Genomic DNA, 23,281 nt, shown 5'->3' with positions numbered 1-23,281 from the left:
TATGTACTGCTTGTGAGCGCAGCACACATGCACCTCAAGTGCAACACAGGCGGCGTTTAGGCTTCCAGATCCAAGACTGATTTATCCCTAACCTGCTTGGGACTGGCAAACCAACCCTTCCTGCCTGAAGCTTCTGAGCACACGGAGCAGCGGGCATAACAGCTGCAGGCACCAAACCTCCTATTGTGGCAAATTCAGCACAGCACAAGGCACCCACAGTGACCTCCCTTGGGGACACCTAAGGGGCTTCCTCACGCATACACAGTGATTGCAATTTCCTAGTAATACTGGGCTATGGCAGGTGCTTTTAGTCTCTGGCAGGAGAAGAAAATGATTCAAAAAATATCTCCACACAATGTGCTGTTGCGGTCACTAGCTGAGCAAAGAGCAAGGTCTCTTTGCTCATTTCTTACAACACTGTTGAAATTCCTTACAAGCCCATCCTTTATTTTTTACTTTTGTTTCCAGTTAAATAATGGGGAGGCACAAAAACTCTTGCTATAAAGAAGCAAACAAAATGTCTAGTGTTTGAAGAACTTCTGCCACTCCAGACTGGCTTATAGTGTGGGTGCTCTCCCATGGAAATCCTAAGAATAGTGTAAGGAAATATTATTTAGAAGCTGCAAATTACAACAAGCTCATATTTCAATGAGTCCTTCGCCTTCCTCCTCTTGCTTTCCCTTACCCTCTCATCTATTTTTCAGGACTAACGAGGAATAATCTGAGAATTACATGTGATCAGGGTTATTTGCCAAGTCTTTTTACACTCAGATAGTCAATCTGTTGCTTCCAGCAAGGGTAGGAAATACGCTTTCTCCTACCATCCACGAAAGAAAACAGAGAAGCAATTAGCCATTGATTTAGATACACCATGGTGCGCACTATCTGTGAGCAGCTGCCTTGCAGCCAGATGCTGCAGAACTACTTAGCATCCCTCCAGACTGAACGTTAACGATGACATATTGGGGAAAGCCTGCAGCAAGTTAAAGAGACAAGAACCATGCTCAGTGGTGGATGCAACATACGTTCACTCTACCCACTGTGTGTGAAAATATGCTGGGCGCCACCCAGGGTGACGGATGAACACTTAGTGAAGCACATCAGCTGGGTCCCTACTCGGCTTTCCCTGAAGTCAGCAGCACTGCTTTTATTTAAACCAAGAGTTAAGTTTGAATTTCAACTGATAAATTTTAAGAAAAAATTCTCAAGAAGCCTTGATTTGTTACAATGCATTCACGACATTTTCCCATTAGAAATGCGACAGTCCGGTGTCCTTTGAAACTGGAGTTTATGGTGACTGGTCAGGCTCTGAAACAGGACACATCAGCTTCACCGTATCTGGGTTTACTGCACTCCTCCTCTAACTGCCTGTATGAAACATGTCAGACGTTACGACACAAAAATATCTTCCCATGACCAGCCCTGCTCCAGAGGGGAGTTTGGAGAGTGATATTCAGAGATATAACAGGAGGCCTGGCCTGTGCCCTTCACACCTACTTGATAAGGAGCTGCTTCGGTGCTCTGCCCAGCTGACACAGCCTGGGTTTGCCCACAGCAGTCCCGGCTCAGACGTGCAGAAGGGAAACCACATGGGCATTACTTACAAACCATGGAGGGTATGATAAGCAAATGACCTGCTATATGAATATTGGCTATGTGAGGAATACGTAAGATACAGCAGTGGTAAGACTAAGACCAAGCACACAGAGCCAGAGTCCCCATGTCCATCCCGTCCTCCTCTATCGGCAGCTCCCGTGCTCGTGACCCCAGCCCAGTGTCCCACTTTGCTCTAGAAGGGAGAGGGCGACACATTGCTACCACAGAAGGACAGAATCAATAGGTTGGAAAAGACCCACTGGATCATGAAGTCCAACCATTCCTATCAACCACTAATCCATGACCCTCAGCACCTCGTCCACCCGTCCCTTAAACACCTCCAGGGAAGGGGACTCAACCCCCTCCCTGGGCAGCCTGTTCCAGTGCCCAGTGACCCTTCCTGTGAAAGCTTTTTTCCTAATGTTCAGCCTAAACCGCCCCTGGCGGAGTTTGAGGCCATTCCCTCTCATCCTGTCCCCTGTCACTTGGGAGAAGAGGCCAGCACCCTCCTCTCTACAACCTCCTTTCAGGTAGTTGTAGAGAGCAATGAGGTCTCCCCTCAGCCTCCTCTTCTCCAGGCTAAACAACCCCAGCTCTCTCAGCCGCTCCTCATAAGGCCTGTTCTCCAGCCCCTTCACCAGCTTTGTTGCTCTTCTCTGGACTCGCTCCAGAGCCTCAACATCCTTCTTGTAGTGAGGGGCCCAAATGGCAGCTATTAAATGACAAGTAGGAAAAAGGGGGAAAAGTAAACATTGTAAGCAGAGTTTTATGACTGGCAACGCTATCGTCACCCTTGGATGTGACTTTGGGGTGACAGACCATACTCCTTACCCCGGTTTTTGTGCCCCCACGAGTTTGTTTGCTCCCTCCATCTGCATCGAGCGCCCTCACCAGCTCACAACACCCCAGGCACCCCTGGCAGAAAGCGGCACATCCCCGACCTCCCAGAAAGGCTTGCAAACCTTATGAGGAACGGCTAAGAGAGCTGGGGCTGTTTAGCCTGGAGAAAAGGAGGCTGAGGGGAGACCTCATTGCTCTCTACAACTACCTGAAAGGAGGTTGTGGAGAGGAGGGTGCTGGCCTCTTCTCCCAAGTGACAGGGGACAGGACGAGAGGGAATGGCCTCAAGCTCCGCCAGGGGAGGTTCAGGCTGGACATTAGGAAAAAAAAATTCACAGAAAGGGTCATTGGGCACTGGCAGAGGCTGCCCAGGGAGGGGGTTGCGCCACCTTCCCTGGAGATGTCTAAGGGACGGGTGGATGAGGCGCTGAGGGTCATGGCTTAGTGTTTGATAGGAATGGTTGGACTCGATGATCCGGTGGGTCTTTTCCAGGCTGGTGATTCCATGGTTCTGTGAAACCCGCCCTCGCCCGCGCGGGCAGCGAACCCCCCGGCGGGTCCGAGCAGCGCCGGTGCCACCTCCCCCCTCCCCGGTGCCACCGCGGGGCCGTCGAGGCGGCCCCGACACCGCCCACGCGGGGCGGGGACGCGCGTCCCGCGGCCGCCGGGGCTCGGCGGGCTCGGCGGGTCCCCGGCGGCTCCATGGGCGGCTCCGAGCAGCCCCCGGCGGCGGCGGCGAGCGGCGGCCCCGAGGGCGGCGGGGCGCTGGGGGACCCCTCGCTGGGGCGCGGCCTGAGCGTGCTGGTGGGGCTGGCGCTGTGCGTGACCATGCTGGGGCTGGGCTGCGCCGTGCAGCTCGGGCAGCTGGGGCAGCAGCTGCGGCGGCCCGTGGGGCTGCTGCTGGCGCTGCTGGGGCAGTTCGCGGCCATGCCGCTCGTCGCCTTCCTCCTCGCCCTCCTCTTCGCCCTGGACGAGGTGGCGGCCGTGGCCGTGCTGCTGTGCGGCTGCTGCCCCGGGGGCAACCTCTCCAACCTCATGTCGGTGCTCGTCGACGGGGACATGAACCTCAGGTAGGCGCCCCGTTTCTTTGCTCCCGGGGCTCCGACGCCCCCCCCCCCCCCCGCCGCGCCTTTATCCATAAGAGCCGCGGGGAGCCCCTTTCCCCGGGCGGTGACGCGGTGCCTCTCGGCTTCCCCCGCCGCAGCATCATCATGACGGCGTCCTCCACGCTGCTGGCCCTGTTCCTGATGCCCCTGTGCCTCTGGGTGTACAGCCGCCACTGGATCGACACGGCCCTGGTGCGGCTGCTGCCCCTGGGGGCCGTGAGCCTGACCCTGGGCAGCACCCTGCTGCCCATCGGCCTCGGGGTGCTCATCCGATACCGCCGGCCCCGCGCCGCCGACCTGCTGGTCAAGGTAGGACGGGGACCGGGACCGGGACCGGGACGGGGACGGGGCGGGAGCGGCGCCGCGTGTCCCCCCGGGCGCGTCCCCGTGTCCGTGCCCGACGGCAGCGACCTTCCCGGCCCCTCCGCACCGACGGCAGCTTCACGCTTACTTCGGTGAATATAAAGATCCACGGGCTTGAAGTGAAACGATGAGACAGAAAGCGAAGGGAAGGGCGCGTTAACCCCCCGGCAGGCGGGGAGGGGCCGGCGGGCTCCCCCAGCCCCGGAGCGGAGGCTTTTGCCCCGCGTTCTGCTCTCTCCCCGTTCCCGCACTAGCGAAAGCGACCTGCAAGCACGAGTGCAAACCAATTAGTTTAATTACGAAAGGAACGGTGAGGCACGAGCCCCGGTTCTCTAGTTTCCCCAGCAAGTCCCCCCGAAGTAAAATGATGGAGGGTGATTTTAGTCCCTTCCTTTCCCGCGATACGATCAAACACCAAAGTCCCGAATCGGGAGCAAAGCCAGGAAGGGCAGCGCGATCGCGTTTTGCATTTTAGACGCTGTTAAGCCTCCGCCTGTCACGCTTATCAACGCCCCCCCCCCCGTGTTGTTTATCGATGTCTGTCTCTGTTGCCAGATTTCCCTGTGGTCCCTCCTGGTGACACTGGTGATCCTGTTCATCCTGACCGGGACCATGCTGGGCCCAGACCTTTTGGCACATATTCCCGCGTCTGTCTATGCCATCGCGGTGCTGATGCCGCTGGCGGGTTACGCCTTGGGATACGGCTTAGCCACGCTCTTCAGAATGCCCCCGCACTGCAGGAGAACAGTGTCTCTGGAAACGGGGTGCCAGAACGTCCAGCTCTGCACCGCCATCCTCAAACTCACCTTCCCCCCGGATCTCGTGGGGAGCATGTACATGTTCCCCTTGCTCTACGCGCTTTTCCAGTCGGCAGAAGCGGGACTCTTCGTGCTGGCGTACAAGATGTACGGGAGAGACGGCTACAAGCCGGACGCCCTCGGCGAAGAGGAGGACACCGATATCTCCTACAAGAAGCTGAAGGAGGAGGAGGCGGCCGATACCTCGTACGGCACGGTGACCGCGGGGGAGCAAAACTCCATCCCGCCGGAGCCCGCGGGGACGGCGCCGTGAGGGCGAGGAGGAGGCGGCCCCCGGGGCCGCGCCCGGCCCCCAGCGGGTCTCCAGCCGCTCCCGTTGTACAAGGTGACGTGTGTTTAGTGCCGTGGCAGCTGTATTTCCTCAAAAGTACTTAGGAAAATAAATCACCAAAGGGGGAAAAAAAGAAAAAAAATGTATCGCAGCGATGCGAATAACCAACGTCCTCGGGCAAGGAGGGTCCCGCCCGGGACGGGTTGGAGGAAGGAGCCCCGCGTTCGGCAGCTCAGGCGGAGCCGAGCCGCCTATCCCCCCCCCGCTATCGGTATCGTGCTCGTTGTTCTCACCGCAAATACATGGCGAAGCTGAGCCAAACCCGCACTCCCCGCTGATTAATCCCGCGGCGGTGGATGGGTGGGTGGGGGGAGCGGCGGGGGGTCGCTCCGGGGCAGCCTCGCCGGGCTGGGGGGGGGGGGGGGGAAGGGGCCGCACGCCCCGCCCCGGGCCCGGAGGATTTAAGGCCCCCCCTCCCGGGGCCGCCCCGGGCCGGGGCGATGGCGGAGGAGGCGATGGAGAGCTACCTGTACGCCGCGTACCCCCCATACTCGTACCGGTACCCGCCGCCCAAGGGCAAGGGCGGGTGGCGGCCGCGGGGCGCCGGCGGCTTCGCGGGGTACCGGGAGGCGGCGGCCGCCGAGTACTTCGACAACTACCAGCGGGCGCAGCTGAAGGCCATCCTGTCCCAGGTGAACCCCAACCTAACGCCGCGGCTCCGCAAGGCCAACACGAAGGAGGTGGGCGTGCAGGTGAACCCGCGGCAGGACGCCTCGGTGCAGTGCTCGCTGGGGCCCCGCACGCTGCCGCGACGCCGCCCCGACCGGGAGCGGGACCCGGAGCGGGGCAGCCCCGCCGCCCGCCCCCTGCGCTTCCCCCGCACCGTCGCCGTGTACTCGCCCGTGGCCTCCCGCAGGCTGACGGCGCTGCTGCCCGGCGGGGAGCCGCGGGACGGAGGGGAGAAACCCCCCGAGGGCGGCGCGGAGCCCGCCGCCCCGCAGCCGCGCCGGGACGAGGGGGAGGAGAAGGAAAAAGAGGAGAAGGAGAAGAAGGAGGAGGAGGCGGCGGCGTCGCCCCCGGCCGCCCCGCAGCAGCGGGAGGCGAGCAAGACCCGGCTGCGCTTCCAGGTGAGCGGCGGGGAGGCGCGGGGGAGGCGCGGGGGGCGCCCGCCCCGTCGGTAACGGGCTGTCCCCGGCAGTTCCTGGAGCAGAAGTACGGGTACTACCACTGCAAGGACTGCAACATCCGCTGGGAGAGCGCCTACGTCTGGTGCGTCCAGGGCACCAACAAGGTGAGGAGGAGCCCCCGCTGCCCCTCGCCGCCGCCCCGCTTCGCCTCCCCCCCGGCCCGCTCACCCCGCGCTCCCCGCAGGTTTATTTCCGCCAGTTCTGCCGCACCTGCCAGAAGTCCTACAACCCCTACCGCGTGGAGGACATCACCTGCCAGGTAAGGCGCCCCCTCCTTCCCCCCTTCCTCCTCCCTTGCCCCCCCGACGCCCGCCGACCCCCGCCTTCTCCCGCAGAGGTGCAAGCAGACGCGGTGCTCTTGCCCCGTGAAGATGCGACACGTGGACCCCAAGAGGCCCCATCGCCAGGACCTGTGCGGGAGGTGCAAGGGGAAGCGCCTCTCCTGCGATAGCACCTTCAGTTTCAAATACATCATCTGAGCGGGGCGGGTTTGCTCTTCGGGGCTCTCCTGGAAAACTGCAAGTAGAGCAGGTTATTTTTTTGTTGTTGTTGTATGAAGGTACGTGGTGAGGTGTAGCTAGGAAAGCACGCAAATAAAAGTATTGCAAAGCACGCTGAAACGATCAGGTGAGTTTGTGCCTAGCTCAGAGGGTTCATGTTGCAGCTTCTGTAACTTGCACGGGTTGGGGGGGAAGAGCCTACAAATGATGGTTTGTAAATGGATGATGGTCTTGGCAGCAACTGACTGACCTTGTGTAATCTCAGGTGGGAAAGGATGTCTGTTATCACTCACGCCCTTGAACTTATCAGACACTTGAGGTTAACATCAAATTGAGATGTACAGTAGGTAGTAGAGCATTGTTCATAAATGAAACACCTAATGGTGTCTACTTAATGTGCTTCTATTCAATGTAGGGAGTCTCCTGCATCTATTCTCCACCACTACAAAATGATGAGAATGTGAAAACTAGGTCACTCCTACTGGTACAGCTGGTCTGCATTTAGCTGAGCTGGTGGTCTTATTTTGTTGACCAAAGTCAAAGAAAGCTTGTGGTTAATTCCTCTTCAGGGACAGTTCTCAAGACTGCTGGGTTAGGGAGTCATTGATGTTACAGTCTCTTGGTGAGTTGCCCATCTTTACTTCCACAAGGCTGAGAGAAGCGATTCTCAAAGGCTCAAATTATGATATTGCATCTGCCTGGCTCCCTCATAGCTGCAGGTGAAGCACAAAGAGCTGTGCACTTACTGGCTCACACCTGAGTTTCATCTAGCTATGGTTTAGCTGTCTGTCATCAGGGAAGGCTCAAACTCCCACACCCTCAGGGACTGGGTCTGCCATTACGAATTGTAGCTTTTGGTAGTAATGACACAAACAGCATGATTACTCCCACGTTATTCTCTCCAAGGCTTATTAGTGCTGTTGGTGGCGATGGGCTCTGTAGGGACTCCACGCTTTACTGGAAAGTGTTACAAGCTGGGACCACAGTATCACTATCTGAGCAGATTCACAAGCTAGTAGATCTACACCCCCCAGTCTACCCTGTAGCCAAGGCGTTGGATAAACGTGGAGGAAGACATACTTCTCTGAGAAAGCTAATAAAGATGTCAATTTTGAAATTAAGTGTAATAATGCAGAAAGCCTTTTGCAGAACTGTTGAGGTAGCTTCTATCTGGAGAGACTGATTTATCTTTGCTGCCCCAGACTTGCCTATGCCTGTGTGCAGCCTCCTTGAGACCAAAGGGGAACCAGTCTGAGCTCATGCTGAGTAACAGCTTCAGCGCCAGGTGCTCTTGCATCTCTAAATGGAAACAAGTGTATGGCAGGACAGGCAAACATTGTCCTTTGTACCAATAGGCCTCTGTTTAGATGGGCAATGAGTGTTAATTCTGTAGGCTCATAATCTTGAAGATTCCTGCTTTATTTGAACATCTCCCTTGAACTTGCTGCAGTAACCAAAGCGGCTTAATGCCTCAGCACCAATTTATTGCCAAATAATTTTATTATTATTATTTATTATTCATCCATTGTTATTATAGCAGACTGAAGCATTCTTGGAACAAGTAGACCTACCACTTCCAGAAGGAGGTGCCATTTTATTACATGCTTCTACCTTAATTATTTTCCCTTGTATCACAGCAAAACAAAATATCCTTTGCTTTACCAGCTCACTCCAAGTTTTTTCACAGCAACTTCCATCCTTGCCCTGTTAATCCTGTAAGGTACAACTGCAGCTGGGCAGTTCTGTTGCAGATCCCTGTGCCTTGCACTCACCTGTACTCACAGTAGTGAGCAGTGCAAGCCTCTAGCTTGAGGAGGAACACAGTGGAGGCCCTCAGTGCAACTGTGATCTGGGGAGCCTTTCTCTCTGAGTGTGTTTTCCTCTTTGGGATGTTCTTCAGTATGTGTTCCTGGTTATGTTCTCCATCGTAATGGCTGTAGTCTGTTCCCAGTGGAAGTGGTGTAAGAGACTGTGATGTGTTCGTGCACCTCAGTAATCAGCTTGAGACCTTAAGATCTGCGCCACGGCAGCAGGAAGTTGTATGGCAACTCACAGCAACAGGAGCACTCCAGTGCTTCCATTTATACAGATGCCCCAGCAAGCATTGCTCTGGGGATTGCTTGCTGTGAATATGATGGCTCTTAAGCAGTTATCAGTAATTGCCCCAAGTGAAATTCAGTGCAACATCAAGTTGTCATCCTTGCTAACTACAGTCAAAGCTGCAGTTAGTTCTGTTGGATATAGAACAGGTGTAGCTGATCTGAACTGTACAGCTTGTTTCAACAGCAGCTGGTTCAAACAAGCAGCTGATGAAGGCTCCAGGTGGTAGGTAAAGAGCTGGCCCTGCTTTCATCAGCTGCTGCAGGGTTTGGAGGTGTGGAGGGCAGTGGGCAGCAGTGTTAAACATTCTTGCCATCCTTCTGTAGCATTCCTCAGGCCTGCAGTAGCTTTACACATCATTCCTCTTGCATAAATATATTCAGTGCTTTTGCTGCTTGATGCCAGAGTACAGTTCTGTATCCTTTCCCACTTTATCGCTCTGTTGTGTCCTTGACAGCGCACACTGTGCATCATGGGCGCTTGGTCCCTAGACTCAGCAGGAAGGTCATGAGTGGCTTTCCTTCTATGTGATTATGCAAAGCAGAAAGGGACAGTTTTCATGCTGCCGGTTTTACAAAGATATCTTGAACTTGCCCTGCACAGCTTTATCACAAAGAGATTCTCTTGCAAGTGCAAGCTCAGGCAGTGCTGGTTCTGCTGCATATTATGGAAGATGTCTTGTTTCTAGTCAGCTCTACCATAACTTAGGATTTGGTGCAGGCCTCGTACCAGGTAGTGCTGGGTGACAGCAGTGGCTGAGGATGGGGGATTTTGGACAAGTCTCACTTGGAAAAGTTAAAGCACTATCAAAGGTAGTCAGCCAGCATGAACCTGCTCCTTTGGGCAGGTTCCACTAGTCATTGTAAATAGAGGGAGATGTATAATGTAAGGAATTATATATATAAATTCAGATTTGAGTTGTGTGAGAAATCCTTTTAACAGCTTCAGAAGATGCCTAGGAAAATGCTGTTGCATTGACAAGATATAAAAGGGGAAAAAAGGGTTTCAGGGCACCCAGTCTGTTTAGCTAACATATTTAAACCCTAGCATGTAAAAATACACAGTGATAGATACAATGTCTTTTATTTTTACAAAAAAAGCTCGTAAAAGATGATGTAAATAAAAGTGTAATGCACCACTAAATAAAACTACTTACCCTCCCCCCCGTAAATACTTATTAAATAATTAAGAACACCATCTACAGTACCACAAAACCATCAAAATAATTCAATTTTATCAGGGACAGGGGAAAAAAATACAGTGATTATGATGTGCCTTGACCTTACAGAGCTTGTTAGGATAACATAACTACTGTCAGCAGTCCAACAGTGTGCACAGTGCCTCCAATTAATGCATTTCAGCCTAATTGCATTTCTACTGGGGTCCAATTTCCCCAAAAAGGCAGAGCTAAGAATTTCAATTCTACATTCTAAACTCTGGAATTAAAAAAAATCACAGTGGGCAAGAGATGTATATAAAAATATTGGGTGTTCCTTTCAAATCACAGGAATGTGGGACTACATTCTTTTTTCTGTTATTTTTTTCTTCTTTTTCTCTCTTTTGTTTGCTTTTTTGTATTTTTTTTTTTTTTTTACAAAATGCTGTTGGTTTCAACAGAATCTGGTTTGTTTTATGCTACAGACTTTGACACTGAACTATGAATATATTGCCTGTTTGTGTATTTTGGTAGTTTTTTGTTGTTTGTTTTTTTTTTTTCCTATGTAGTCCCAATTCCTTAGGCTTAGGTTGAGTCATGAAGATGCATATACATGCGCTCAAACTCTTTGAACCCCACAGGCTACTCAGACTGCAAGTAAGGTATGTGACTACTGCCAGGGAGAAAGCCCCCCTTCCCCTCTTTGCTTTATACACCTACTGTCTTAACAGTGCATTGCACAAATTTACAAGAAAAATACTGGTTTTGCACTATACAGTTTCTAGAATATATACAGAATAAGTTAACTTCTAATGAGAATTGCTGATGGGCAGCATATATCTTTAATATACATTTTAAAGTCTCTGCAGGCAGCTACTTTTTGGTTAGTTGTTATCAATATTTGTAACATAAGCACTGATCAGAGAACTGAGCAGCATTCCAATAAAGTTAACAGATATATTATTTCTTTTAGAAACACTGGGAAATCCCAGTTTAAAATATTATTAAATGTCCTAACATTTACACACTATGAGGATTAGATCTAATAAAATAAAATTTCTTCAAAAATAATCTTGCAGCTCTTTTAAGCATGCTCTGAGACCTTATTTAACAATCATCCATACCTTCAAAAAAAAACCTGTCACATAGCCATACATTCTAACTCACACACGTAATTTCCTTGTTACAGACAACAAAAGCAAATAAAACATTGAGACGTCAATGGTTTTTGCAGTTGAAAGTCATTCTACTCATGTTTGACCACATGTTCTTCATGACTTGCAAAGTGTCTCATTAGGTATTAGTTGATGATTATATCTACTACTGGTAGGAAGCCTTGCAGGTCTTCAGCCAAAATAAACCAGCCTTGATTTTAGCCTCATCGCACCTGCGATGTTGATTCAACCTTTAGAGGCTGTTACTGCAAACACCACTCACTTAATAGTTCTGTTACAACAGAAAATAATGCATATGTATGCGTTACATTTAAGCCCTTTTCCTGTCGTGTAGTTTTTGTACATAAATTTAATAAAAAAATACTACTGCCACACAGCTACTGTGTAGAAAGAGCAGTCAAGTAATATGTCTGCTTCAATTTTCAGATTTTTACTTCTGATGAAACAGTTATTTGCTGTGATGAAACTGGGTTGGTTGTCAGGATTGCTGGAGGTTGGTTGGTTTTAAATGAAAGGTGCTCAATAATAGTCTGAAGCATCTTCACATTCAGTTCTGCTCTAAATGACAGCTGTTCAGAATCCAGTGCTCACAAGACTGATTCCTGGTTTATTTTTCCCTAGAAGCTGATAGGATTGCACCATGCGTAGAGACTCTCGAATTTCTAGATTAAGTTCCATTAGCTTTGAGCTGGCCTCAGACATATCTTGGTTGGAGCCTACTACTGCGAAGCTACCAGTTTGACCAAGCGTCTGATGACGAAAATATATGTGCAGCAGTGTTTGAACTGGGTCGTCTTCAGAACTGCCAAAGATGTCGTGGGGCCAAATCGATCTGTAAATACACAATTTGGATTTAAACATTAAAAAGAAATAATTAAAATATTCCTGTTTTTTTGAACAGAAGACACAGGAAAATGTAAATGTTTCTTCCATAGAATCCTGATAGTTAACAGTATCATTTTCTAAGAGATAAATTCTAAAGAACAAGTACTACTAGAATTGCTTTTTTTTAAATTGCAAAATGAAGCAACAGTGCTTGTCCTTTTCATTAAGGATATCCAGCAAGAGCTGAAAAAAACCTGGAGTGTTGCCTGTCCCTATCTTTAAATGACGAAGGCCCATCAGCAAACTCTGGTCTGAAAGAATTCTTAAGCGCTTACCTGAAAGCCTTGACCTGTGCTACAGCTGACACAAACTCCTTGTTTCTGAGGGTTTCAATGAGAGAATGAATAGCCGTTTCTGTGCTAGCTTGGGAAGCCTCTGCAATTTCAATTTCTTCGATACCACTGTCGGACGCAGCCTCAGCCTCTTTCAGACAGCTCTCCAGAAGAGCAAGTTCTTCAGACATATTTATGACCTAAAACAAACATAAGAGTGAGATTTTCTAGATGAAATGTATTTTAAGCCAAATCAAATTTCAGCAGATCAGATGTTTTTCCTCCTCTTTGAAATCATAAATGAGAGGCAGAAACACTACATCCAAGTATTTGCTGCAGTTACTTAACTATACAGCTAATTTAATCGCCCAAGTGTGCGTGTCAGGTATTTGGGCTTTCCCTCGATTAAATTTCCATCTTATTCAGTTATTTTAACATTTGTTTAAAAAAACATTTTTCTGCCCACATGACTTAATAATAATATGATAAGAATAATTAAATCCTTTGGAAAAGTACTGCAGCAGTCGTGCTATTACAAGGACAATTTAAATATGAAGACAAAATCTGGAAGACTATTAATCCAGTAGAGTAACTGTAGTGCAGCCACAGTGTATATAACAACTAGCTTTAACTCCGATGTATGAGTTAAAGACAAGATTCAGAATATGATTCTGCATCTGACTGGCTTAGGCAAGAAGTGGGACTGGTGTGATGCCAGCCTTCCACAACATTCTTAAGACAGAACTTAACTCACTTATTTGCAGCCAATACAAAAATCAGAAAATCCAAGTGATGAAAATGCATCAGTTTTTTCTTTAGCTGCTCAAAGATTTTCACCCTTCTTTTTCATTTTCCTCCCTACTGTATCAAGCAAGATCAGGCCCATTTTTATCCTGTTACCTCTATTTATTGTTTAACAGACCCAGAGGGAACTTTCAGAAGACGTTTTTTAGTAGCAGAATGCATTCAGATCAACTCAATTATATGATCCATATCTGCACAGCTGAGGGACACATTTTACCTCTGAAGTTAGCACTACTAAGAATTCGGCATAAGATGTCTAGAACACATGACTAATTGCACTTAGGATGGGGAATAAAATAAAAGCTGTGGAGTAATTGAATGGTGGCTGAAGCGACATAGCTATATAAATGAGCTGGCAGCAAGTGACTCTGTTCGCAGTATGAGATACTGGGGTGGTGGAAAGGGGCTTCATCACAGAACTCTTGTCGATTGGAGCTGATGTGCCTTGATTGTAGCTTGATTAGAATACACCAGCAGCTCTGTTGAAATACTTAAAACCCTCATCACTGGACTCCCTGCATTCCTGTCTATTCAAGAGCTTTCAAGCTATACAAAAATCAACACAGATAATTGAACATCTCAGAAAATTCTTGCAAGCTCTACTTAAATCTTTTATAATTGGCTGTAAAACAGCTGGTACCCTACTTCAGTTTCTGAAAAGATGTCCCACTGATGAAAATTTTATCAAAATGTATTTTATATTGTTTGGCTTTAAAATATCAACAATTAGTAGCTAAATGGCATGGTTTTCATTACCTCTGCTTCTTTTTTGATTGTTTTTACTTGGCTGATGAGTTTGCAATAGGCTTGGAACAGAAGCAGCAACTGGAAATGCAACTTGTATAGCCTCCGACACAACTCCAGCTCCTACAAATGCAAACAACACTATTATTTCAGGAAGTGCAAAACTTCTGCTATCCAATAGAGGAGACAATAAATGACAACTTCTTCAGTACAGAATGTGCAAAATTAGAAGTAGTTATTTGGTTACTGAAGAAAATGCCAAAAAGATTTAGAAGCTAACATAACAGGAAGATAATGAAAAGCAGATGGAAAGCTTAATTCAGTTCTAGGTTTACAGGGAACCTCTCTCTCACAGAGGTTTAAAGTTTACTTTTTAATAAGAAGTTACATTTCCAAGAAGGGGGTGGGGTGGGATGTGAAGTGATTCAGAAGGCATTTTGAAATGTCATCTTCCAAGACAAGAGTTTCATAGATCACTTCCTTTTATTGCTGATGTTTTACTGTGTTATATTCAAGATCTAATAACCAAAATAAGCAGTTGTGGTCTGCAAGGATTCATAACCATTAATATAAATAAGTAAGCACAGTACATAACCTGGCCCTTAGCTTACAACTGCCTGATGGAGTAAGAGGGGAATAATTCCATTCTTGGAGGCAAGAGTAATGTTTCCTATATAAAAGGTAGCTCTGATTCTGTTTTACAAAATACCACGATATATTGTTAACAAAATGAAACAGCAGCATTAACTTGTGCACTGTCTTGCTTCCATTTTTATGCACCTAAAATACTACTGAAAGTGAAGTGTTAATACTGCTTTACATACAGACATAAAAGCTAGTGCTAATGGAATAATCTTCTACAATATTCTACTAATTACAGAATCCTATTATCTACAAAGGACCAGCAGTTCAATGGGTTAGATGATGCAAAATTGAAGCACACAGCATTTTTTTAATAGTCTATGACAGGACATCACTATGTCACAAATGGACGAGACAGATGGAGACCAGTTTGGTGACTGGCATGGTTAAATATTTGATAAATCAAGAACTGTCACTTACTGCTAGAATTTCCATTTGCTAAGCAAGAAGATGAGCAGGTCACAAAAATACAAAGAAAGAAAAAAAGATCAAGAATTAGTGTAGGAAATAATTTTAATTAGGGTAAAAGATGTACCAGGTAAAATGGAGGAAGAAATACAAGTAACATGCTCCAAATATACCCTGAACAGAAAAAAATAACAGACTGAATTTGAAATGAAATTAATTGCTGCTGTAACTAATGATAGAGAGCATTGGCTTCGTTGTCCCACAATATGAGTAACCCACGTCACTTACAACCCTGCCTGGGCTTTATATGTTATGCACAGGTATGCAAACTTAAGGAAATCAAAACCAAGGACACTTAGGTCTGAACATCTGTAACAATGCTTTTTAAAAACTGATATGTAATGTTAACTTGGATTCTGAATCAGTCTAGAAAATCCTTGGTTTTGCTAAACAGTTCTCAGTACCTCGCTGTGAGATTTCTCTCATTTAATTGCACTTGGTTTTTACAAACCGCTTCAGAAAAGTGTTTGGGAAAGAGGGACAAGGTAAGAAATCATCAGAAAATATGTTTGTCAGACTAGGGACAGGAACTTGACTTTGCGCTTTGTACAGAACTAAGCATATTGATATCACTGAAGCAAGTGCAATGGTCATAGTAAACACATGAAGATGCAACCGTTCCAATTCCAACAGGCAGAAGCAGTTGAGCTTTACTAACCACATAGTTACAGGCCAGGTCTGTATGTTATACACTATGTGCTCAACAAATTATAAACATTGTGTGCTTTTGTCCTGTACTCTGTGCTCTCGTATACATTGCACAATTATTTAAAGCAAAACATTGCGATGCCCAGAACACTGCGAAGAGGTAAGATCTTGAACTGCCAAAGCCGACAGGAATTCTGTGACTCACTTGAATGCAGCACAGAGAATCAGACTTTGAGGAGTGGTGGGGTCGATTACTTAATATTTTTAGTCATTAAGTTCCAGTGTTCTTTAAGCCAATTATTACTATAAGCCATAAATAATCCCTTTCCCCAAAATCATACCCTCGTCGCTATTTCAAGAGAGGTTTTCCTTTAGAAATAGTTTTCTATTGCTTCATTGCCTTTCACATACTCGCTAACTGGAGAAAGCAGCTGATTTTTCTACCTGCCAGTCCTGTACAAACAGTCTAGCCAGAGTCCAGATGCATTCTTTCAGGCTTGCATGGAAGTACTAATAGCAAAAATCCAGTAATTAGATTTATTTGCAAGTCTGTTGACAATGCACAAGTCAGAACAGAATTTATCTCATTATTCCTTAGCTGTATTGACCACAGTGCTAAAAATTAGTAAGAAAATACTATTTGTGTTAGCGACTGAAAAATCTGTTAAATGAGGTAGCTTTCTTTTCCTGAGCAAGACACCACTTACATATTTTTAGGATTAATTGATTCACTGGATAGACTTATCAGCCGCACACTCCACTTAAAATGACTTTTGAAACAATGATCTTACACTTGGTAACTTCTCGATCTCCTTCAAGTCACTGTAAGCTTCTGTGAATAAATTTAGAACTTCTGCAAATTGTGTATATTTATGAAGCAGGATAACAGGACTCTGCTTTCTCAATGGATACTATACATCAAAATCATTTTAACTGAACCTGCAAGGAGCACATAAAAAAAACCTGCCAGCTTGACTTGCAGACTAGGATTGAAAACCAAAATCAAAATGGGTCCCCACAAATCATCAACATGGGCACATTAACACCTTTCCACAGGCTATCTTCAAACTCTGCAGACATGGGGAAGAACAGATAAAACTGCCCTGGAATCCTGCATTCTCTGTATACAAGCTAAGTGAAAGCCTGCACTTGTCTTTCCCTCCATTTCTTAACTTCCCCAGCTATAAAGTGGGAACAGTATCATTTACCTGCGTGGTAAGAACAGTTATGTTCTAACAGTTAAATGTCAGAACAGTTTCTTGCTGTATATAGAAAAAGCATTCTAAAAAAAAAGAAACGTTTCTGTATTTCAATCAGTATTATTAACATATACAACATTTATTCTGTTATAAAAGTAAATGCTGTTACATATTTCTGAGCAAGTCCCAGTCAGTATACAAAGATGTAAACCATGTGTAAATACACTAAGTGTTGTGTTCTTAGGCAAAGCAAAAATCCTTGCAAATGTTCGCAAGTTATTTTGCTGTATTACCTATACTTATCCAAATGAGATATTTAAATTTTTTAAGATGTGCAACTTTGATGCAGTATAAAAACCATTATTACTCTGCATTTTGTAATGGAAATAAAAAAAATTATATGAGAACAAATAAAAACCATATAAAAGAATAAATAGTCCATTCATATTGTGGACATTGCTGCTGCTGAGCAGCAGAAACATGACCGACTGCATCAGTGAATAGAGTTCAACTGAATAAAAGGAATAAAATTCCTCCTTTTCAGCATGGATCTGGGATTTTTGTCAAAATGTCATTGTGAAAAAAGTAAGCTCATCTGCTACTTGCGATTCTACTCTCTTACATCTGTTCTTATTACAGGACCCTGGATGACAGATTCCTTGTATCTACTAATGGTAAGTTTTGCATTTACTTTTTTATCTATAGTGACAATATTGTAAAGGTACTGTTAAAAAAGAAAAGCCCTAGTCTCCCTAGGGAAAAGCTATCACTTACTATAGCAATTAGTAATATTAAACGTGGATGACTGCCATGCAAATACACACAGAATATTTAACTAATATTAAAAGGTTACTTCACCTGTTGTTGTTAGATGATATGTTGACAGAAGTGTTTAATGAGATTTTTGCCATGTTGCTACTTTACTCCCTGTTCCTTCCCACCCAAATAATGGCTCCAGAAAGGTCATATGTATTTATACAGTAATAATTATATTAAATTTGGTAGCGGTTTTGGCTAGACAGTTTATCTAAGCATATAAGCAGAACATTAATCTTTTCTCTTCTAGAAACAGCTGCAGAAAAGCAGACTTGCTGGTACACAGATGGTATCTAGTCTGCTTATCTACTTAGTGTTATTAAGCCTAGAACCCACGGCAGTTTGCCAACTTTTATTAAAAATACTCTTTTCTATGAAGCCACAACTTCATAAGAGTCTGTTTCCACAAGATAGTACGATAACTGAAGTGAAAAGCTTTTCATATGTTTTTAATCTCTCTGCAAATATTGGAATTTTTGTGCAATAAATATGAAGAAGTTTTTTAATTTCACATCCAGAGACTCAGAAATTATATACACCTACCTGGGCATCTGTGTTAGTGCTATGAATACCATCATCAGTACCAAACGTTCTTTTGCAGTCTTCTAGCCACTGCAAAACAAATATAAACAAGATTAAGCATTTTCTGAAACACAGCAAGTGTGCTAAAACTGCAAAAGGCACTTTATCAAGTCTTGCACGTTCTCAGATTAATTAAGAAATTGTGATATGAAATTATTTACCAATGTTTCCACTAATGATTTCTGCTCTGATATATCACTTTGTAGTTTTTATTATGTCCTTTCCATTGTGTATTTCCCGTAGCCTTCATCACCCCGGATGGGGATAGTACACGTTAGCATAAATACTCACCTGTGATTGCTTTGGGCTAGTGTTACAGGGAGACATCACATTCGTTAAACGAGATCATATTTTCTCTTTACTTCCTGAACAGGGTTAACACCAACATAATTTCTCAGCATTTAAAATACAGCACTCATTCAAATTAGATAGTAAGCGTTTTATATTTCTTTGGACTATTTTAGAAACAGAAGGAAATAGAGCTCTCCTCTGTAATTAGGTGTACGTGCAGGTTTACTGGATGGAAATAAAAAAAATTAAATTCTTCAATGAGAGATTAGCATCGCCTCTGGTTCATACAAGCCAGGGAGATGAAGGAGTCTTACACAATGCAAACATGTAGACTGCACTCTCTTTCACGAATACAGCGCTGTATTTAACCCTAGTTCCTATAGCAGACACCAGGTTTGTTGATTTCGGTGGGTAATCTCTTCTTCTATAGCTTTAACCGACCATGCAAATTTAAAAGAGTTAATACAAAGGATTTGCAGAATCAAATACGATCTTATAGGACAATACAGCCTGATCGACACAGTACCCCAGTATCCACTACGTTTTTCTGTACAGTGCAGACAACTGCAAGCACAAGGTAATTTAGGCATTACTGAAATGGGAATGAGTCATGTTGAGATAAAGTGCAGATTATCTTCTGAAATGAAGAACAGGCTCTATACATCCAAGGAGGAATAATTTAGCATACTGCATGCTTGGTATCTTGAGTCTCGCAGGAAATCTTAGTGACCTTTTTCTAACCTTTGTCTGATGCAAGAAAAGGAAAAATGTGATTTCCCATCTGCTCAATTTAATAAAGGTTACTTAGTGAATTAACTAGGCCTGTGTGCTTATCAAGAGAAGAACTGGAATTCTCTAAACACCGTGGTGTCAGTTTCAATTAGTAACACGGATACCAACATACACAGTAAATCTCGTTTTTCTTTTTATCTGACAGCATTCGTCGGCAACAATGGAATAGGTTTGCAGTGGAACAAACGGAGCCAGCAATTGGGAAACTAGTATTTATTTTCACGCACTGCTCTTTTAAGATCTTTCTTAGATCTTAAAACCAGTCTGAATAAAGGGTGTGCCTAGAATTTAATGATATACATATAACGTTACATTTTCTATGACATTTATTTGATTCTGTGTCTTTGTCCTTAATGCATACATGAAGTCAAAGCAGTTTCCTCACAAGGAAACAGAACAGTAGCTCAAAAAAGGTGACAGGATTAATTTGCCAAAAGTTTTTACAGGATATATGTTCAGCATGGCAGGAAGACCTAAAGTTTCTCTTTGGGAACAGCAGGAGCTTATGAGACAAAATAATCTTTATATGTTTGCTTTACATCAATTTATCAAGCCTCCTACTTTTCAAAATAGCTTCATGTGAATGCCAGTACGGTGCACAGCAGTGATAAGAGACAATAGTCATCTGTTAGGGTAAACCAATAGTTTTCATTAAAGAAGTTAAGGGACAGAATTTTCCAGTGGCTGATTCTAGAGGATATCAGATTAACATGCAAATTATATTTATTTAAATAATCTGTTAATTTATATTTACATTATTATACAATAGACCAACGAGCTTAGTTTGATAACTCTTCTGCATGTTTCTATCAAAAAAGCAAGGACCTAAATAATCTCATTATGTGTTTTGCCTTAATGCTTTCAGATTGACTAGGATACACAGCACAATTGACTGCAATAACAGAAATTCCTATTTGACTTGAGGAAGTCTTTCAATCATTCCCTATACTCTGTTTAGTAGGATAGAGTAAGAAAACCAGTAGAACATACCTGAGAAATAGCTTTGAAGCATTCTTAGTCTACATATGCTATATAATGCACACCCAAAAAAATGAGGACCAAAAAAATTTTAGAAAAATAAATTATCTGAGATAATTAGTCACTAGTTGCAAATTAACATGCTAACCAAATACTTAAACAAGGCACTAAATTAACTAGATTATATATTATCAAGAGTCAGAAATGACTGGCTAAAGCTATATGCTTTTCCTCTTCTTCAGTACTGCTTCTTTTTGTTTATAGAGGATTAAATAAAAATAAAGCCATGGCAAAATGTTCTGTTATTTCAGAACAATTCCTTTCATCCACTTAACCTTCTTCTTGCTCCAGTCATTCACAAATCCTGTGGCAGAAGACAGGCTGACTACAGAAACACGTTACTGGACATCCTTTTGACAGCTGTGCTACAGAAAAACACTCTCACTAAGATATATGACAGAGGCCATCGAACTGATATCCTTTATCAAGTGAAATAAAATTCAAACCAGCTCATAATATCCAGCATGAATTTATGTTGATATGCTATATGACAGTGCAAAATTAGCTAAAAATACAGTAAGTGAATTCAGAGACATCTGAAAGGGACAGAATTTTAACTCATCATACTTTGGCAAATACCACCATTTGTTATTGCTATGGTGAACTGCAGGCTAAACGAGGAATTTACGTAAGGAGAACTCCTCAGCGTTTGGATAGTCACTGTTTCAAGTCCACATGCACAGGAGTTCCTCTCTACCCTGCCCCAAATCTCCCTCTCTAACTCTGGGGCAAATCAATTAGTCTGTCAGTGCCTCAGTGTTGCTCAGTAAAATGAGGAATAAGATACGGTATTTCTCACAGGAGCGACGACAGCATTACATATTGGAGAATGACAGACATCAAGCAAGGTAATGTTAGTCATTAGGTAAGCACTTTGTTTCTGATTAAGCCTGAATGGCAAAATGTAGCTCATTATATTAGACCTCATGAGTTTACAAACAAATTATTATTACCACAGAGCAGGGCAAAAAGATGCAGCAACTCTTTTGCAGAAATGCTAGCTTGGATCCTAGAAACAGTTTATTGACATTAACAGTGTTGTGTGGCACACTTTAACATCAGTTTTGAGGAAACTGTGTTTCTTGGGAGGTCCTTTCCACAAAAAAATTGGATGTCTGTTCTGTTAAACACAAGCTGTCACCAACCTTAGCAAGGCAGAGGACATAATTTCCAATAAACTCAGCATGTTCAAGAAACATGGAGCCACTTGTGCTGCAAAATACAGCTCTGCCAAGATGATATCACTTGAATTCTGGCCCTGCTTCTCATCACTCAAACTTGCCTACATGGCCATTGTCAAAGCCTCATAGGCTGCTGGCATCAGTAAAAAGTTCCTTCAAATGCATGTTAAGTTTTCCTAGGAATCATTTTCTCTCTACAACAGTCCCTTACATTCTCTCTCCTCCCTGTACCTGCAAAACAGATTGTAGATCCCTGTTTTCTTTTGTCTCTTGAAATTGAAATCTCACCCATTTCAATTTTCTAAAGTTGGTATCCTCCTTCCTAAAACTTCACACAAAGGTTCACAAAAACATACAGACCCCTGCTAAACAGATTTTCAAGTTTAAAACTTTGTTTCTTTGCAAAAAGGATAGAATCACTAACATATACCTTGAAAACTAAACTGTACCTTTCTAAAAAACTGATACAAATGTCAGCCTCAAGGGGATCCAGCTGCACCTAAATTTATGTGTCTATGTACGACACACATTTAAGCCTCCATTATAGTCGGTGGAGATCCAGTCAACAAAATGAAGTCTAAAGATTTATTCAGTTGAGCTAGAACATTCATAAAGAAAAAAATTACCATGATTTATTGATATTCACGCTAAAAATACTTAAGGATTTTTAAATTAGGAATGTACTTTTCCCAATGCTACTGCCTTTGTCCACTCTTATATATTAAAAGCCAATTTCAGAAATATATGCATCAAAAATGAATTACACATAAGAAAAACCTCAGGTTCAGGTTACACGCATAGAATGGTAGTAAGAAAAGGAAACAGGAGTTTACTTAAGATCTTTTTTTCCCCTCATGATTTACTTTTAGATACCTATGGTGAAAGATAAAGCCCTGCAACATTTTTTGATGAATACGTTCTATTTTTTTTTTTAAATGTAGGAGACTCACCTGTTCTGCTGCTTCTCTTTTGACATTATAGGTGTCCAAGTGTTCTTGGAGCTCTAGAACACTGAACTTCAATGTTTCTAGCAGGCCGCAAGACATTAGCTGAAAGATAAAAAAAATCACCTCTGTAGTCACGTGACATCTGTCTCTAATCCACATAGTCTAATATCTAAATTCTATAATATAAAATTCCATATCTACATTTGGAAAAACAATCAAATGAGAATTAGTTGAGTATAAACCATTTGTGACACCTTTGAGTTAGTAAACTAACACAGGTAGCTGCATCAGTTAAATCAGTGAACAACAGTTTTGGTTCCAAAACAAGAATGGCAGTAACTAGTTAATATCCAAGAGATTTCAAAGTGATTTTTAGATCTTTCAAAAAGAATAACATGATATAGACACAGCTTGTGTAAACAGAATAGCCTGCAGCAGGAAAAGTTACTGCTGGATCACTCCTGTAGCAACCTAAGTAGCAACCTAAGGGTTACTTGCCCTTCTCAATATACAAACTACACCACTAACAAAGGCTTCAGTTTGTAGAAATCGGGAACTGTCACATCAGTTTGACATGGGTAAACCAATGGATGTGACCTATCTGGCCTTCTGTAAAGCCTTTGACACAGTCCCCCACAACATTCTTCTCTAAATTGGACAGATATGGATTTGATGGGTAGACTGTACAGTGGATAAGAAACTGGTTGGATGGTCATATTCAGAGAGTATTGGTCAATGGCTCTATGTCCACATGGAGATCCGTGACAAGTGGTGTCCTTCAGGGGTCTCTACTGGGACCACTGCTGTTTAATATCTTCATCAATGATATAGATAACAAGATTGAGTATACCCTCGGCAAG

The 23,281-nt window shown here is 44.3% G+C and overlaps 3 protein-coding genes across 8 annotated transcripts in view; 2 read left to right on the top strand and 1 right to left on the bottom strand.

Annotated features, from left to right (window-relative positions):
- The first annotated feature begins 3,128 nt into the window (after positions 1-3,128).
- On the top strand, positions 3,129-5,208 carry SLC10A4 (solute carrier family 10 member 4). Its single transcript, XM_069854896.1, has 3 exons — positions 3,129-3,506; positions 3,641-3,851; positions 4,461-5,208. Exons 1-3 carry the CDS (start codon positions 3,139-3,141, stop codon positions 4,974-4,976), a joined length of 1,095 nt encoding a protein of 364 aa, XP_069710997.1. The 5' UTR covers positions 3,129-3,138; the 3' UTR covers positions 4,977-5,208.
- Positions 5,209-5,494: 286 nt separating this feature from the next.
- On the top strand, positions 5,495-6,667 carry ZAR1 (zygote arrest 1). The gene is made up of 4 exons (XM_069854895.1): positions 5,495-6,121; positions 6,193-6,285; positions 6,366-6,440; positions 6,517-6,667. The coding sequence occupies exons 1-4, from the start codon at positions 5,495-5,497 to the stop codon at positions 6,658-6,660; spliced, it is 939 nt and encodes a 312-aa protein (XP_069710996.1). The 3' UTR covers positions 6,661-6,667.
- Positions 6,668-9,848: 3,181 nt separating this feature from the next.
- The window catches only part of FRYL (FRY like transcription coactivator), a 171,604-nt gene continuing 158,171 nt past the window's right edge, over positions 9,849-23,281 (bottom strand). For 4 of the 6 annotated variants that reach the window (XM_069856046.1, XM_069856047.1, XM_069856042.1 and 1 more), the window contains 6 exons: positions 22,425-22,523; positions 18,134-18,202; positions 14,880-14,897; positions 13,830-13,940; positions 12,273-12,469; positions 9,849-11,944 (listed from right to left, as the gene is read on the bottom strand). In XM_069856046.1, the coding sequence (XP_069712147.1) occupies positions 11,686-11,944; positions 12,273-12,469; positions 13,830-13,940; positions 14,880-14,897; positions 18,134-18,202; positions 22,425-22,523 (753 nt within the window). In that variant the 3' untranslated portion in view covers positions 9,849-11,685. The remainder of the gene's footprint in view (positions 11,945-12,272; positions 12,470-13,829; positions 13,941-14,879; positions 14,898-18,133; positions 18,203-22,424; positions 22,524-23,281) is intronic. The other 2 variants (XM_069856043.1, XM_069856045.1) reach the window with 1 other exon arrangement.

This window comes from Phaenicophaeus curvirostris, chromosome 4, assembly GCF_032191515.1.
Source record: "Phaenicophaeus curvirostris isolate KB17595 chromosome 4, BPBGC_Pcur_1.0, whole genome shotgun sequence".
Lineage (NCBI taxonomy): Eukaryota > Metazoa > Chordata > Aves > Cuculiformes > Cuculidae > Phaenicophaeus > Phaenicophaeus curvirostris.
Note: the sequence above shows the minus strand (reverse complement) of the source record. Positions and strands in the feature narration are given on the sequence as shown.

What these genes read in the sequence shown, in the direction of transcription:
- SLC10A4 (XM_069854896.1), top strand. Translation starts at nt 3,139, where the DNA reads ATGGGCGGCTCCGAGCAGCCCCCGGCGGCGGCGGCGAGCGGCGGCCCC. An exon ending in GACGGGGACATGAACCTCAG is followed by an intron (nt 3,507 to 3,640) that starts GTAGGCGCCCCG and finishes CCCCCGCCGCAG; the next exon opens with CATCATCATGACGGCGTCCT. An exon ending in CCGCCGACCTGCTGGTCAAG is followed by an intron (nt 3,852 to 4,460) that starts GTAGGACGGGGA and finishes CTCTGTTGCCAG; the next exon opens with ATTTCCCTGTGGTCCCTCCT.
- ZAR1 (XM_069854895.1), top strand. Translation starts at nt 5,495, where the DNA reads ATGGCGGAGGAGGCGATGGAGAGCTACCTGTACGCCGCGTACCCCCCA. An exon ending in AGACCCGGCTGCGCTTCCAG is followed by an intron (nt 6,122 to 6,192) that starts GTGAGCGGCGGG and finishes TGTCCCCGGCAG; the next exon opens with TTCCTGGAGCAGAAGTACGG. An exon ending in GCGTCCAGGGCACCAACAAG is followed by an intron (nt 6,286 to 6,365) that starts GTGAGGAGGAGC and finishes CGCTCCCCGCAG; the next exon opens with GTTTATTTCCGCCAGTTCTG.